The 15,465-nt window shown below is 43.1% G+C and overlaps 1 protein-coding gene across 1 annotated transcript; it reads right to left on the bottom strand.

Annotated features, from left to right (window-relative positions):
• Positions 1 to 2,196: 2,196 nt before the first annotated feature.
• Positions 2,197 to 3,958, bottom strand: trim63a (tripartite motif containing 63a). The gene has a single exon (XM_042080370.1). The coding sequence runs from the start codon at positions 3,819 to 3,821 to the stop codon at positions 2,748 to 2,750; it is 1,074 nt and encodes a 357-aa protein (XP_041936304.1). The 5' UTR covers positions 3,822 to 3,958; the 3' UTR covers positions 2,197 to 2,747.
• Between the last annotated feature and the right edge of the window lie 11,507 nt (positions 3,959 to 15,465).

The raw sequence follows: 15,465 nt of genomic DNA on the forward strand, positions 1-15,465 counted from the left end.
ACCCCTCTTTATACAGTGTACACACTAATCTTCCGTGATTCAATCAGACCAATAGAATGCTCAGTTTGAATGACTATTGGAACTTATTGATCATTTGAACACCTCTGACTTTCCCTTTTTTACTTTTCCTTTTTTACAGTGCAAAAGCATGGTTGTTTGTACATCAAAGCACATTTGTACAGGGTGTGGATGAAAATACTGATTTAGGTGTTGACATCTGCCAGTCTGTGAAAGGTTACTTTAGCGAAGGTTAGGTTACTTACCTAAATTAAGATTTAGTGAGATGTGATCCAAATATAGAAGGTTAATGAACAGATAGGATAAAATCAGACTGAAAGGCTTTTGTCTTTGACAAGGGATAAAAGGGATGTCTTTCAAACACTCTATATTCATAGTTTCAGAGAGCACTAACTACATTTCCAATGTCACTGTGATGGTTGGCCATATAGACCCCACCACATTATACAGATATGTGTATTATAGTACTAGTCACTTCTATTTCTATTTTTCTATTATATTATATATTTATATTATATTTTTTAAATATCTTAGCCAGATAAAAGTTATTGTCTGTGGTATTTTCTAGACAAAGCCATGGTATTTTATGAGGCAGCAATATTGTACACAAATATAAACCTGTGGTGATTGACAGCCACACACTGCTCAGCGCTATGCAAGCTCTCGTGCTTGAACTCCAGCATGTGTATAGCTATGAGTATAGGTTTACGTGGGCACTCTACAGTGGATATCTAAATAAACATACAGGTGGCTCAACTACAGTGTATCACTGACATACAGACTTACAGTATATCATCAGTACTGGTATATGTTTTTACATTTTGCACATATAAAAGCAGTATTAATATTTTTAATATTCTTTTTGATATTAATACCTCTGCAGTTTGTGTAATGAATTTGAAAAGATTTACAGTTTGAAGGTATAGTATATTCTTGTTGTCCACTGTTGTCAAGTAATGCCTCACATTTCTTTGGACACTTCTCAGTTTCCTAATGTCCCCAAGTTCTAAGTTCTAGAACAAAAGTCTAATTCTAGAACTTAGAAGTCTGTTCTAATTATTCACTGTGTGTGGAACTAAAGCTGTCAATAGCTAGCAGGCGTGTGAAAGGACGTTAGATAGATAGAATGACCTCTGGCCATTTCCTCTTAAGGGATGACCATAGGCCGCTGGGTTCATCATGAGAGATAGAGACACTGTTACACCATTATGGCCAGTCATGCCGGAGCTGTAGGGATGGCTGAGATCTTGCAATCTGTGCAATGTGCTATAGCGTGGCCTTTTTGCAAGAGAAAGTAAGATTCGTTCATAGGCCATCATACGCCGCCGGTATAAGCAGATCCACACTAAATTTAGATGGAGATTAAATCATCTAACTCACGATCTGGCCTTAACCAGACAGACCAGTAGTGCTGACCGACAGAAGATACAGCTCTAATTTCATCCTAAATGTGACCCGGCCAAAACGTGAGGCTTCAATATGTAGAAAACACTCCTGTGTGCAGGTTCATGCTCTTGATCCATGGCCAATAAAGGTTACATACAGTGTGTTTACATCCATATGAATCTACCTTATACTGTAAATATCCTTTACTTGTACTGTAAGGTAAGGGAAGGCAAAAACAAACCCCCTAGTCTGTGGTACTGAATAACTGAAGTTTCCCTCAGCAATACTTATACTTAGCATATAGCAGTGTCCTGTTGCTTGACCTCTTACTCCTCCTCCTCCTCCTCCTCCTCCTCCTCCTGCTCCTTCTGCTCCTCATATGAATCTATCTTACTGTATACAGTAAATACCTAAAAACATAATGGAAGGTAAAACCCCTAGTCGGTGGTACTGGATAACTGGACTTTCCCTCAGTGACACTTAGCACATAGCAGTGTCCTGTTGTTTGACCTCGTCCCTGCTCATGAGTCGGCTTGGCCAGGCATGCCAGACAGCAGCTGTAGCTGTGAGGTGCTGCTGCTGCTGGGTCAGCCGTGGAAACCTGAAACTGCCTGCACAGGGCTCGGCTATTCCTGGAGTGCCATTGCTTCTCTCATTCTCACCCCGTAAAAATAGCCCGCCTTTTCAACGGCAACACCACCGCTGCAGTCTAAGTTAGGGCATAGTCTGCATACTACTACCTATATGAATGCCAAGTAGAATTGAATTTAAAAAGGCTTGAGGTCAGTAACATGTAGAAAAACAACCAAAATGAAGGATTTGGTTTTCTTTAATCCATTTATTTTCACTGAATTTTCCAATGAAAATTATTTTTATTATTTTAAACAATCAAGTGCATTCTGTATTATTTCAAGTATTCAAACAAATGTATAGACTATTAGACATCTACATCTACAAATAATAATATTTAACTACATCTTGACTAGACTTTGACTAATCAAAGCATAAAATGGAGAATACTCAAGTGTAAACGTCAACATCTAGAGATATCTATCACTGAAGATATCAAAAATAGTTCAATATAAACATACATTTCACATAAATACAAAAGTATAAAATTCAAAAGTCAGTACAAAAATGTTTGTTTTGTTTGTGTAAAAACTGCTTGGTTAAGATTGCACTTTTCAGTCTCCAGTCTTTTCCCTCACAAATGTTGTTATTCTGTTTTATGACAGCAGCTCGGATAATGTATGTATTAGTGTCTCTGTGTGTGCATGTGTGAGTGTAATTTAATATTTCCCAAAACAGTCATTCAAGTCTTTGTCTCAAACAAAGATTTGTTCTCATTCCTCCTCTTCTTCCTCCTCTTCCTCCTCCTCCTCCTCCTCCTTGTCTTCACTCTCATCTTCCTCCTCCTCATCGATACCAAAGTCCATTTGTGCAAGGATTGCTTCGACCTCTTCAGTGAACAACGTGAAATGGTCCATCTTCTCAAAGCCGGCTTCTGGCCTCTCCAGAAGAGATCTCTTGGCCGTATCTTTAGCTTCAGTGATCAGCTCCTTCACCGAGATCAGGAACTCCGCCACGTTGCTGTTGCTCATGCTCTGGGACGCGGTGTCCATCAGCTTGGTGCTAGCCTCCAACTGGCCCTTGTATTGCTCCACCAGCGACCGCAGTGTGGCCACCTTCTCGTCCTGCTCCTGGGTGATCTTCTCCAGAAGCTGGCCCTTGCGCTCCTCCATGATGGCGTACAGGAAGTCAAACTTCTCCCCGAGGCGCCTCTTCTGCAGCTCGGCGTTCTCCTGGATGGTCGTGCAGTTCTCCTCCATCTGGGTGAGCACGGCCTGTAAACAGCTATTCCCGGCCACCAGCATGTCCACCGAGTTCCTGAGCTCCGTCTTCTGCCCCTCGTAGACACTTTCCAGTGTGGAGACCTCGCAGTCCTTGTGCTGGCCGAAGACCTTGCACATGGAGCAGGTTGGGGTTTGGCAGGTGATGCAGTAGATGTTGATCTTCTCCTCCTCGTGCTCCGCACACATGGGCTGCTTGGAGTCCTTGGGCTTCAGCGGAGGCTCCAGGTTGTTGCTGTTGCTGTTGCTGCTGCTGTTCTCTAGCTGCTGCTTGTAGATGTCGATGATGTTCTCCACCAACAGATTTCTCTGCAGGCCGTAGACGCCGTGCCGGTCGAGCACCACCTCAAAGCGGCAGGTCGGGCAGCGGAAGATGCCCCCGGAGAAGTGGTAGGGGTTGCGGGAGTCGTAGAGGTCGTTGGCACAGCCGCGGCACAGGTTATGCTGGCAGGGCAGGATCACCACGGGCTTGGTGAACATCTCCAGGCATATGGGGCAGCTCAGCTGCTTCTCCAGGTTCTCCATGGGACTCGGAGGTCGCACTATCTGACCAGTTTGAATGTCCATGTTTTCTGTTCCACGGGTTCTCAGTGTGGAGTTCAGGCCGGTTGCCGCTCTTCCTCTGTTCGTTGGTTATCGGAGTAGCTCACTTGGCTTCTCGCTGTTGCTCTGCTGTCCAAAGGTTTATTTTGATCTGCCCGTGCAGGGAGCCCTCGGGCTCATTTATAGTCCTCCGCCAGCTGTGAAATCTGACCCCAACACGAGTCCTCCCACCACTTGTTTGTGAGTCTGAATTCGGGGAAGAGCGGCCACCTCCTATCCCCTGCCCAGGCAAATCACATGCCTAACTTAGCGCAAGAACCCCCTGCCCCTGTCTGCCCGACGAGGGAGACAAATCAAACAGACAAGCTAAACACCTCCCATGTGACAGCATGGGCTCCCAGACACCAAGTTTTTCCTGGCTGCAAGACAACATGTTGTGACAAGCAACAAACAGTATTTGTTGAGTAAGAGTATTTTGTTTACCCGTCCGTATAGCCCCTTCTAAAAGACACAATGTGCAACAGAGAGATTACACTAGTCAGACGTATATCTGAGCCTGGAAAAGTAGTGGCTTTGATTCCACTATTGACATTGCCACCACTGTGCCATTGAGCAAGGCAACTAATTTGGATTAAAGTGACAGCCATAAATAAAAATGCATAAATAAAATAATAAATAAATAAATATCTATTTCAGTTGTGAATATGTTTGGTGTTGTGCGGCTCGTTCAGGGTATCTTCATATAGTTCAAAGCAGGTTGGAATAGTTCTCTCAGGATACAAAGCTGTATTTAATTCAGCGACTTATGGTAATGTATTATCCTTCTTTCCCTTGGCAATGTAGAAGGTGACATACAAAGTAAATTAATCAAAAACAGGCTGTTAGGCAGGAACATTTTAAATATGCAGTGAGACTCCAAATATGAAAATTGGAGTTAAATGTGAAAATATGAATATATTTGAATGTATGTATGAATGAATGATAATATTGTTATAATAGTGTACTGGGTTGTGCACAATAGCACAGTTAAACAATGCATTATGCAAATGTTGCTTGCCAGTTGAGGTATCAGCATTGCACAACACTGACACGTTGGAGTAGAGTGTAAACACACAGTCATGTGTTCTCGCCTCGGCTGCAGCTTGTGCAACTGCAATCAGTAGACTCACACACACACACACACACACACACACACACACACACACACACACACACACACACACACACACACACACACACGGGCTTCTTTGTGCTGGCCCTGGAAGCTGGGAAGGGGAACATGACAGGTAGGGGTGGAGAGGGAGCAAGAGCAGAGAGGGCATTCTGAACATTCTCTCTCTGTAAAGGATGCTTTCAGGCAACATTCCAGCATGGAAACAGCTGCATAGATGGATATTCTTTAAAAGAAAGCACCAAAACCTCGATAAAGCCTGTGTGCCAAAATGTTGGTCAAATAAATATGCAAAAAGAGATCAGAGTGTGCGGCCACTCGTATTTTCGTATTTAGCAATAATTATCTATACTACTCGTATTTAGCAATAATTATCAATGCTTTTCCCTTTGGTTGAGATTATACAAGGATACAAGGAAGTTTATTGTCACATGCATATAGTTACTGGAAGTAAGAAATGCAGTGAAATTACGTCTGGTGTCAGCCTATTTGTGCACTAATGGGGGGGGGGGGGGGTAAAGAGTGCAGTAGAAGAGGGGTTTAGTAGATTAAGTGGCAAGGGCTGCATAAGAAAGGTGGGGGAGGATTTATCTCATCAAGAATTGAATTGGAGAAATACAAATACCGTTATGTGAAAAGAAAATACATTGTTATCATGCCATGCTGCCTGTGCATCTAATGTTGGTTCCACACACAACTAAATACAAACTAAATATTTTCTGATTAGTTTATCTGGACTGTGTGTTTCTATTTCAGGATTCTACACTCTTAAAATGAATGTGTTGAAAACAACACAACTTGGGTTGTTTTTAACACATCTCCGTGTCCAGATAGGGGCAACACAGTTTGTGTTGTTTCCTTATTTTTATTTTGTTACACAATATATGTTGAAGTGTAAACAAATACAATCATATGACAGTCGCCATAAAACGTACAAGACGCACTGAATCATGTCACATTTCAAAGGTACTTGGCTAGAAAACAGTTTTACGCATAGCCGTTACGGCACAGGATGACGACATGGAAAGTTCTTAGAGGTCAGATCTAAAACCGACCTGCTACAGTATCTTCCTCGCTGCCTTCAGATGTTTTCTTCAGGGTTATACTGAGGCAGATGGCCACGACAGAAATGTCATGGGATGGATCAGGTCACTAGCTAATCAGATATTACTGTAGAGGGAAGTGCCGCTGACAATCATTTTTTAAAACATATAAATATATATTTTTATTATAGACCAACTACGGTAGAACAATCATTTTGATTATTAATTCTGTTTATATAATTTGTTTGTATACTATTTTTTTGTCCTTTGTTTTTGTATCTAAAATACTTGAAAAGTCTTGAAGGTGTGTGTGTGTGTGCGTGTGCGTGTGCGTGTGCGTGTGCGTGTGCGTGTGCGTGTGTGTGTGTGTGTGTGTGTGTGTATGTGTGTGTGTGTGTGTGTGTGTGTGTGTGTGTGTGATTGATTGGAAAGTTTATGAACATTCAGACACATCAATAGCACAAAGGGACAATTAGATTTCAAGCTGCAGTTGCAAACAGAAACCCTCTCCTGTCATATTCTAATGATTTAAAGCTAAGCTAAGCTGGGAGCAACTGCATCAATTACAATAAATTATTTATTTACAGATTTAGTGGGTGAATGAGGTTATGCATAGATATTTTTGGAGATTTGTTTTATTTTTTTCCTTGAATTTGAATAAATTCAAATAAATCTGAAAATGATCCAAATGAGTGACTCAAATTACCCTTTAATATTTATTAGGGTTGCACTCAAATCACCTGAATGGCTTGCATAAGAGAGCTGCATAATTACAGTGCATGCAAAGCAACGTATTGTTATTTCAAATGCAAACTGCACAAAATTGTTATGCAGTCATTATCGAGATTGACCACTAGGGGGCAGACAATGCCCATTTTTCTGTGTACTGAGAAAGGCGCACTTCCATTTGGTGAGTTCCTGCAACTTTTCTTTTTGTGCTCCATCATTTCAGTGCTGCCATCTAGCAACATATGAGTCCAATGCACATTGTAACCTGATTTTTAATGAGTGCATGCTTTCCCTTTCATTTTTATCTTGCTTCAAAATGTTCATCATCAACAAAAGCAAATTGTTGGGAGGAAGGGTGTCTACAGACATCCTGTCGTGAAAAGGGAACCACATGTTCTCAGGAGAAAAGAGTTTGAGTGAATGTTTATAAATATCATTTATGTGCTTGCGCTGTGTGTGTTTCCTGAGTGTGTGTTTGCATATCATAGCAATGTGGTTATTTGTGTGTTTGTTACAATCAAAGATAAATGATAACTGTGCACTTCCTTGCTGGTGCCAGCCAGGCTCGTATCGTTGAAGGCATCTCGGTGTCCATGTCCCCACATAAGAATGATCCTTTGTGCGCTTTTGTGTGCGGAAGCACAATGATGGGAATGGCATGGCAGTGAGACACGGGGGAAAGACATGATGTGTGTGTGTGTGTGTGTGTGTGTGTGTGTGTGCATGACAGTGAGAGAAATAAAGAGGGAAAGAGACTCTCTGTGTGCGTGTGTGTGTGTGTGTGTGAGAGAAAGAGAGAGTTGAGAAAAGAGATGATGTGTATGTTTGTACATGACGGTGAAAGAAATAAAGATGTAAAAGGAGTCTGCATGTGCGTGTGTGTGTTTTGTGTGTGTGTGTGTGTGTGAGAAAGGGAGAGAGAGAGAGAGAGCTATTGTCATGTCACAAGCTGTGTCACAGAGATATGGAGACCAGGCTGCCCATGCCGTGCTGCGCAGATTCCTGTCTCTCACAGCGTTTTTAATTCCATTCAAACTGAGGATATCTTATCCCACGGATTGGGCATTGTGCATTGTGAACAGCCCTTTTCCATTAGGAATGTTTATTGAGAGAACTAATTTCCCACACTTACGACATCACTCTTAGTTAAAAAAAAAAAAAAAAAGTATTGCTGTAATTTTGTCCTCATATCCAATCCAATGATCTAAATGGTCTGCTCCTCTAAGTGCTACACAGATCAAATAAATGCATCAAAACACACATTTAAATCAAAACACACATTTAAAACAAACTAGCTAAAGACAGTGTTAAGACAAGATTAAATCACAGGCTGCTGTTGCTGCTGCTACTGCTGGGACTTGTCTGTTTAATGTCCACAATATATATTTGAAATTGAGAAAGAAATAGTCTGTCTTTTTGATCCCTCACACCCACACCACATGAAACAGAAGAGCCGTGTGCCGTTCATGACTTCCACTGTCCCTATAGCATGACAGAACGTCACACACCAGACAATGGCAGGATATGTCAAAGTTTCTCCATATGTGTGGGTCTCCCTCTCCCTCTCCCTCTCTCTCTCTCTCTCTCTCTCTCTCTCTCTCTCTTTCTGTGTGTGTATGTATGGGAGGGAAGAGAGAAAGAGTCTTTAGTATCTCCATAAATAATCCGTTTGCAGATAACAGGGTTATCAGATTAGTTCAGCAGCAGACATCTTCCTCATATTTCAGAAACTTGATCCAGGGAGGCTTCTCAGAAACTTAGATCAAGATGTTGTCTTTCTTTATGAGACCAACAAAGACATTCAGAGATCACCATCAGGGGCAGCCGTGGCCCACTGGTTAGCACTCTGGACTTGTAACCGGAGGGTTGCCGGTTCGAGCCCCGACCAGTGGGCCGCGGCTGAAGTGCCCTTGAGCAAGGCACCTAACCCCTCACTGCTCCCCGAGCGCCGCCGTTGAAGCAGGCAGCTCACTGCGCTGGGATTAGTGTGTGCTTCACCTCACTGTGTGTTCACTGTGTCCTGTTTGTGTTTCACTAATTCACCGATTGGGTTAAATGCAGAGACCAAATTTCCCTCACGGGATCAAAAAAGTATATATACTTACTTATACCAGACCTCGTGTTATATGTCTGTATTGTGCTAAATTGAGTGTTTCCTTATACATATTTCAGTCATTGCGAGTTGTATCCATTATTTTCCTGCATATTTTGCTCTGTCCATTCCTCCTCTCTCCCTCCCTCCCTCCCTCATTTTTTTTTCATTTGTTCAGAGTTGACTGTTCTAGTCATTACTGTCTATATAACATTCACAATGAGTCATAATCACCAGGCTGCACCTACTTCGCTAAGAACGACATATAACAACAAACCACTTCATGATGAGTCTGTATAGGAGGTCCTGTATGTTTCCCATGGTCCACCTGATGTCTACCCAGGGGTGGTGGTAGTGTAGTGGTTAAGGAGCTGGGCTAGAGTGCAGTAGCCTGAAAGTTAGCCATAGCCATTATTTTCACATTCACAATGAGTCATATTTACTATGCTGTACATACTTCGCTAAGAACAACATATGCAAAGTAGAAAACCAGCATAGGTGCATGCTTCATTTAGTCTCTTTTTAGATTTGCTGGACCCACCTTTTACTATGTAGTGCAATAAAATGAACGGCCTTTTCTCCCTTCTTTTACACAATATAGCAACAAATCACTTGTTGATGAGTACATGGATGTGGGGTCCTATATGATTCCCATGATCAACCTGAAGTCTGCCCAAAGGTGGACGTAGGAATGCGTAGGAGGAGGACACTCAGAGGTCTACTGCTCGGGGCTTCATAAATCAAGCGATGGCTAAATCACCGTCTTCCCTGAGACCAGAGAGGTCAGACACGAGAGCTTTCGTCTTCTTTCGCCCAGCATCCCCGGGCCAGACGAGAGATAACGAAATCTCAGAAGAATTTATTTAACGACCAGAAATGAGTCTCTGAATGAAACATGAGGATGCAATGCAATATTTACAGCGGCAGCTAAACTAGTGAGAGGAGGTTGGGGGAGAGCACCAGGAGCATGCAGGGAAAGGTTATTACTCCACCATTAGCTCCTGTCGTTTATTTACTTAGCGCTGGCTCGCACACAAAGGAGAGCTTCCAGGGATTGAGTAAGGGCCGCTTTCCCAGTTCCAGCAGGACCCCTTTAGGTGGTGTCTGCGCTGCCTGATTGCTGAAGTGCGTGAGAATGAGGGGGCCTTGGGGGGCATTGTTCTCCAGCAGTGGCCCCTGTGTGTGGCCTCTCACCCCCGCACTTTGAAACTGAGTGCCCACAAGTCCTGGCACTGCCACCGTCTTTGTCACAGTTGTTATGCTGGCACTTGACTGCCCTCTTAAAGGCCCCGAGGTTGGTGGACCATAGAAAGTGCCCTGGCATGTTGCCCCAGATTGCCCCGTAATACAGATAAGTGACGCTCCAATTACACACAGTATTCAAATACAAGACAGCAGAGGTCATTAGAAGTGTTCTTTTTCTTCCCAGAAAACACTTCTTTGGCTTGCTGAAACTCCATGGAACACTTTGGCTTCATGAAATTCTATGGAACACTTTGGCTTGCTGAAACTCCATGGAACAATTTGGCTTCATGAAACTCTATGGAACACTTTGGCCTGCTGAAACTATGGAACAATGCTTTTTAGCTGAATCATCCCGCTAAATAAATGTATCCAAATCTATGAGCCAATGCAGTTTAGAGTTTTCAAGTCTTCCCCGAAAGTCAATTTAAACATTGACATCACACACCACATACTGTATTACTGTAATAGCTATTTCTCAGATAAAGAGAAGTGCATAGAATCATGATTATATATTGCAATTGAAGTATTGTTAAGCCTGTGGACACAATAAGAATGAGGTAGGCTGCCACACACATAACAAGAAAAGAGAAAATGTAAAGTAGTTCTAAAGTTTCCCAGATTACTCAGATAGGACAGTGGCGATGTAAACAAGGGCTTAACTGAGCATGCAGTGTCCTGGGTTAATGGTGATATGGTAAATACAAGTGCTATGTTGAACTGGTAAATACAAGTGCTATTTGCCTCTGTCTGTACCAACACTTACTGTCATGGCTTCTAGATTTGCCTTGTGGACTTAGTCAGGAATTATAAGCTTTCCCAGCAAAGTACACACACCAGAGACAACCAGCACACATGATCTGGCTTCTCCCTGGCATGCTCCATTGTGTTTAGCAAGATTTATTTACCAGAAGAATTAAGGGAAATGTTTGGGTTCTTGCCTTTTTTGCCTCCTAAATTGGCAAGATGACTTATAACAGAGGCAGAAAACAAATTGCTTTCCTTCTGCAATTCTCTCACATTCTGCCATTTGTGTTCTGTGTGCAGAGAAGAGGGGGGAATTCTCTTTCTCCACGGTAGGCGAATACATAACATGGAACGTTCAAATTAGTGCACAGACATAAAACAGGATTACAGGGTTCACACAACAAGGCAAAAGCACGGGTTAACACCGCAGACTACATTTTCAGAACCTTAAAAGGTGTGTGGTCGTGTGTGTGTGTGTGTGTGGTGGGGGGGTATGGCTGAAAAGGCTATAGGGACAAAGCTCCTGCTAAGACAAGCCTTTCTGCACAAGAGTGTTTTTGGAAGGCAGTTTGTGCTTCTGACCCAAAGGAAGGTGGACAAAGTGCAGTTTGAGTGGGTGGTCCAGAAGATCATGTGTGATTATAAGTGCCTAGCGTATCAGCGATGAAGTAGCACAACTGGATAGTTGGATAGTGGATGGGGACGTGGGGGTAGTTTGTTGTCAAGATTAGTTATGTTATTACTTGGTTGTAGTTATAGGAAACTAAGCATTTTAATGAAACAGCACTAGCTTTGAGAAAGCAAAAAAAAAAAATCAGAACAATCATTCTTTAATCATAGCAGGTCTTGCGGAGTAATATCAACAATGGCCCAGATTCAAAACTGGCTGGCAAAAAAAAAGCGTTCATATTTGGGAATAAAGCCCACGTTGGAACGGGCCTTTGTGTGTCGGCTAAAAGAGCAGCAGTCGGAGATTCTGAGATTATCCCCACATTTTTCCCATGGTTGCGTGAAAGCCGAGCGCTTACTGCTCTCCGAGGGACAGCTATGCAATTTGATTTCTGGCAAATAACCATAAAATTACCCAGCATGCTATGTGCCCCCTGTGTTGCTTTGCCCTGGTCACCTCTCTCTCCGCTGAGCGGATCAAGAGAGTCAAAACATAGACCCTGCAGCACCTTGGCTAATCTGGACCCGATCCAAAACCCTGAGATCCAGGTCAGAAAAAGGTGCATGATATTTTTCAGTTTGCCGTTGGTGATGTGTTTATTTGCCTTTGCTTTGTCTTGGAGGTGTGCTTATTATTTTTCTGCTCCTGTCTTGAGATGGACTGTCAGCCGGATGTTGTTTCAGGGAAAAGCTCCGCCAGGCATTACCTCACACACACGATAAGATCACTGACCCTAATTCTTGTTTTCTGAGAGCAGTTTTCACAAATACTTTTCATTTGACAGGTCAGGCCATCAAACGGTGGTCTCCAGGGACTCCTGTTTTTTCCTCTGAAGATTGCAGTGCAAAAATAGTGTATGTTTCCTCAACCCATTTGGGTAGATTTATTGTGGTTGTTTCTTAAATGGACTGGAAACAAGGCTCGTGCTAATAGGGAACTCACAAAACATCTGCCAAATATTGAATGAAAAGTAGGTTTGGTGTAACACAAGAGAGAAAGCCACTTTATATAAAATCTAGACTTTTGTTTGGAGGCGTTTCAAATTCATTTGGCCAAAGAAGAAAAAGCTATCCATGTGCATACCCAACTTTGTGTTGCTCCTTATATAAAACTGTCCCAAATTTGAGTAATAGGCTCCCCCTATCAAAACACCTCAGGCCAAAAATGATCAGACCAATCGGACTAGATTTACAGGTCCTCATGCACCCATTTTTCTTTTGGAAAGAATCTCCCTGGACTGTTGGACAATTATTCTGCAGGAATTTGCTTAATTGTGATGCTTTGCAGCTCATAGAGGTCACGACAGGGTTAAGCACACAGCAATTAAAGTGTTTCTTTCTAGCAGGAGTCTGAAATAGTAACGGCAGGGCGAGAGGGAGACCGAACAAGCCAGAGGAAGGATGACAGGGGAGAAGCTGTGTGGAAGACATCCTCACAACGCCTCTATTTGTGGCTCTGTGGCTTTGAACTGCGTCAGTTGGGGGCAGATGCCACCGTCCCTATGGGGCTTTAAATTGAATTGTTTTGGACGACGTCTCTCCCTCTCGGCGCTCGGTCAGTGCCGGCCGCTCGACTGTGCGCCTCGGGTTTACTGCGGGACGATCAAAAGAGCGCGCGGGCCGCCCGGGCGTCCTCTGTGGCCGGCCCCCTTCCACAGCATCCCATCCCATGCGGAGTACGGGGGTCCGTGGCGCCACACTCCCGAGCGGCGTTTCCTCTGTTGATTCCTGGACAGAGGACTGAACTCCCAGAAGTGTGTTGACGCTAAAGGAGGGTTTTATTGCCTCCTTAAGAAGATGCCAGCGCTTGTTTGCATCATGAAGCTGCGGCATATTAAATCACCAGAAAGAACACTGGGCTGACAGGAGTTCAGCAGCAGAGAGGAACACATCCAGACAGTTTTCTGGGTGAAAAAGGGGATCGTCTTCTTTCCTTCTTGTTTGACAGCATGAAACCCAGACATGTGCACTTACAGAACAGTGAGGCATTAATGCAAAGTCCCCCATTCGTCTGCCAGTTTCCTCTTAAGTATGTATAGTCCAGGTTTGCTTGGAACTGAACGGCCCTCCAGAGAATTGAGGAACTGGCAGTCCCTCTCGCACACATGGTGAAGCTGAAACTCTAGCCAGTCTTGGGGAGATGAGAGGACCCCCCTTCACACACACACACACACACACACACTCCACAGTGTTTTTATTTATTTGTTGATGCAAAGGGTTTGTCTGTTCATGGAGGAAGGCACTGAGTTCATTCAGCTAAACTGCTTTGGGTGTTTATCAGCTGCCCGGAGTAAAGAGACTTGGACATATGTGGTTGCTGGACTCATTTTTCTTACAGTGTCCCTTTGCTGAAAAGAACTTTGACCCACATAATGATACCCAAGAATACTTTATTTAGATAATCTGCCCATAGAAACTTAACAGATCATCTGTTAAGATTCAAGTTCAGTATGTGGATATTGTTGAACAATTACTACACATCACCCTATACTAACCAAATTCATGCCCTAACCTTAATTAACCTTAACTATAAACTGTAGTTAACAGTGTCAACAGATAGTTTGTTGATAAATTGACTATCTGTAGATAGCCTGTTATGCCTGACGGACTTTCCAAGTAAAATGTGACCTGATACCCAACACTCAGCAAAGGATGTCACCAAAACACCTATACACCCACACAGATATCATGGAGCAATTACGTTTCATTTTGTGAGCTAAAATGGCTCCCATGTTTTGGGTATCTCAGTAAGAAAAACACTATTGATTAATGAGCATGTTATTCATCTCAGGAGGGTGGAAGCAAATATATTAAGCAGACTTGCTTTTCACCTTGCAATGGTCATCTTGGTACAGAGCCGTGTCCAGGGAAGGATGTGCAGAAGAACATGATATGGTCATAAAATAGGCAAGACAATTGAAGTAGTGATTTGACCCAATCAGTGAATGGAAGGAAGTGTGATTGGTGGTCCCCTCTGGTGAGTTTATGATCTGCCCCAAAGCACACGCCACTGAAATTCCCCTCCAGTGGGGAGCTTATTTTATGTGTGTAGAGTACCCTGGATTTCAAACAATGACTTTTTTTTACATTTTATTAAAAATCTATATTGAGGCCTTCTATAAATACATGTTATTGAAATAAAATATTTTGGGAGGTGAAAGTATAAAGCTATCATTACTTGCTGTTTATATCCTACGTACAGTACATGGTACTTCTACTTAACACATTCTAACTGTGGTGGAGTTCATTTTTAAGGGAGACATTGTGTTGTGGCCATGACTCACGTCGACCAGTCTTTAGATAAGCTCTAGATATGAGGCAGATGATGAGAGGATCTGTCACTTTCCACAAGAAGGTAAAATGTTGCTCTTACTTACAACAATGAATGGCTTGCGTTCCTGCTTTTCAGTCAGACAGTTCGGCAGAGTGCCAGGTGCCTTAAAACATGACCTATCAGGGGTGTACGTGCTGCTCTACATATCCATACACTGAATGGGATTCTCTCTGAGGGGAACAGTCCATGCATGTAACATATTTGTAATTGTAAAATGGTGATGGCTGTGGGATCAGGTTCTGTAGAAGATTGAGCTACTCTGCATTTGGTCTTGGTCCAGTACTAGTGAATGTAAATGTAAATCAGGCTCCTCGGGCCAAGTATACTTGCGTATACACAGAATTTGGTCTCTGCATGTATCCCATCCGTGAATTAGTGAACACACAGAGCACACAGTGAACACACAGTGAGGTGAAGCACACACTAACCCGGAGCAGTGAGCTGCCTGCTTCAGCAGCACTCAGGGAGCAGTGAGAGGTTAGGTGCCTTGCTCAAGGGCACTTCAGCCGTAACCACTGGTCGGGGATCGAACTGGCAACCTTTCGGTTCCAAGCCCAAAGCCCTAACCAATAGGCCACAACTGCCCCTAGTATTTCTACGTCTGGAGCTCAAACAATTCTCCTTAAGAAATTAATTTAAGT

This window comes from Alosa sapidissima, chromosome 23 (genome assembly GCF_018492685.1).
Source record: "Alosa sapidissima isolate fAloSap1 chromosome 23, fAloSap1.pri, whole genome shotgun sequence".
NCBI classification, from domain to species: Eukaryota; Metazoa; Chordata; class Actinopteri; order Clupeiformes; family Clupeidae; genus Alosa; species Alosa sapidissima.

Excerpts from the sequence above, each read along its gene's own strand:
- trim63a (XM_042080370.1), bottom strand. The coding sequence starts at position 3,821 with ATGGACATTCAAACTGGTCAGATAGTGCGACCTCCGAGTCCCATGGAG.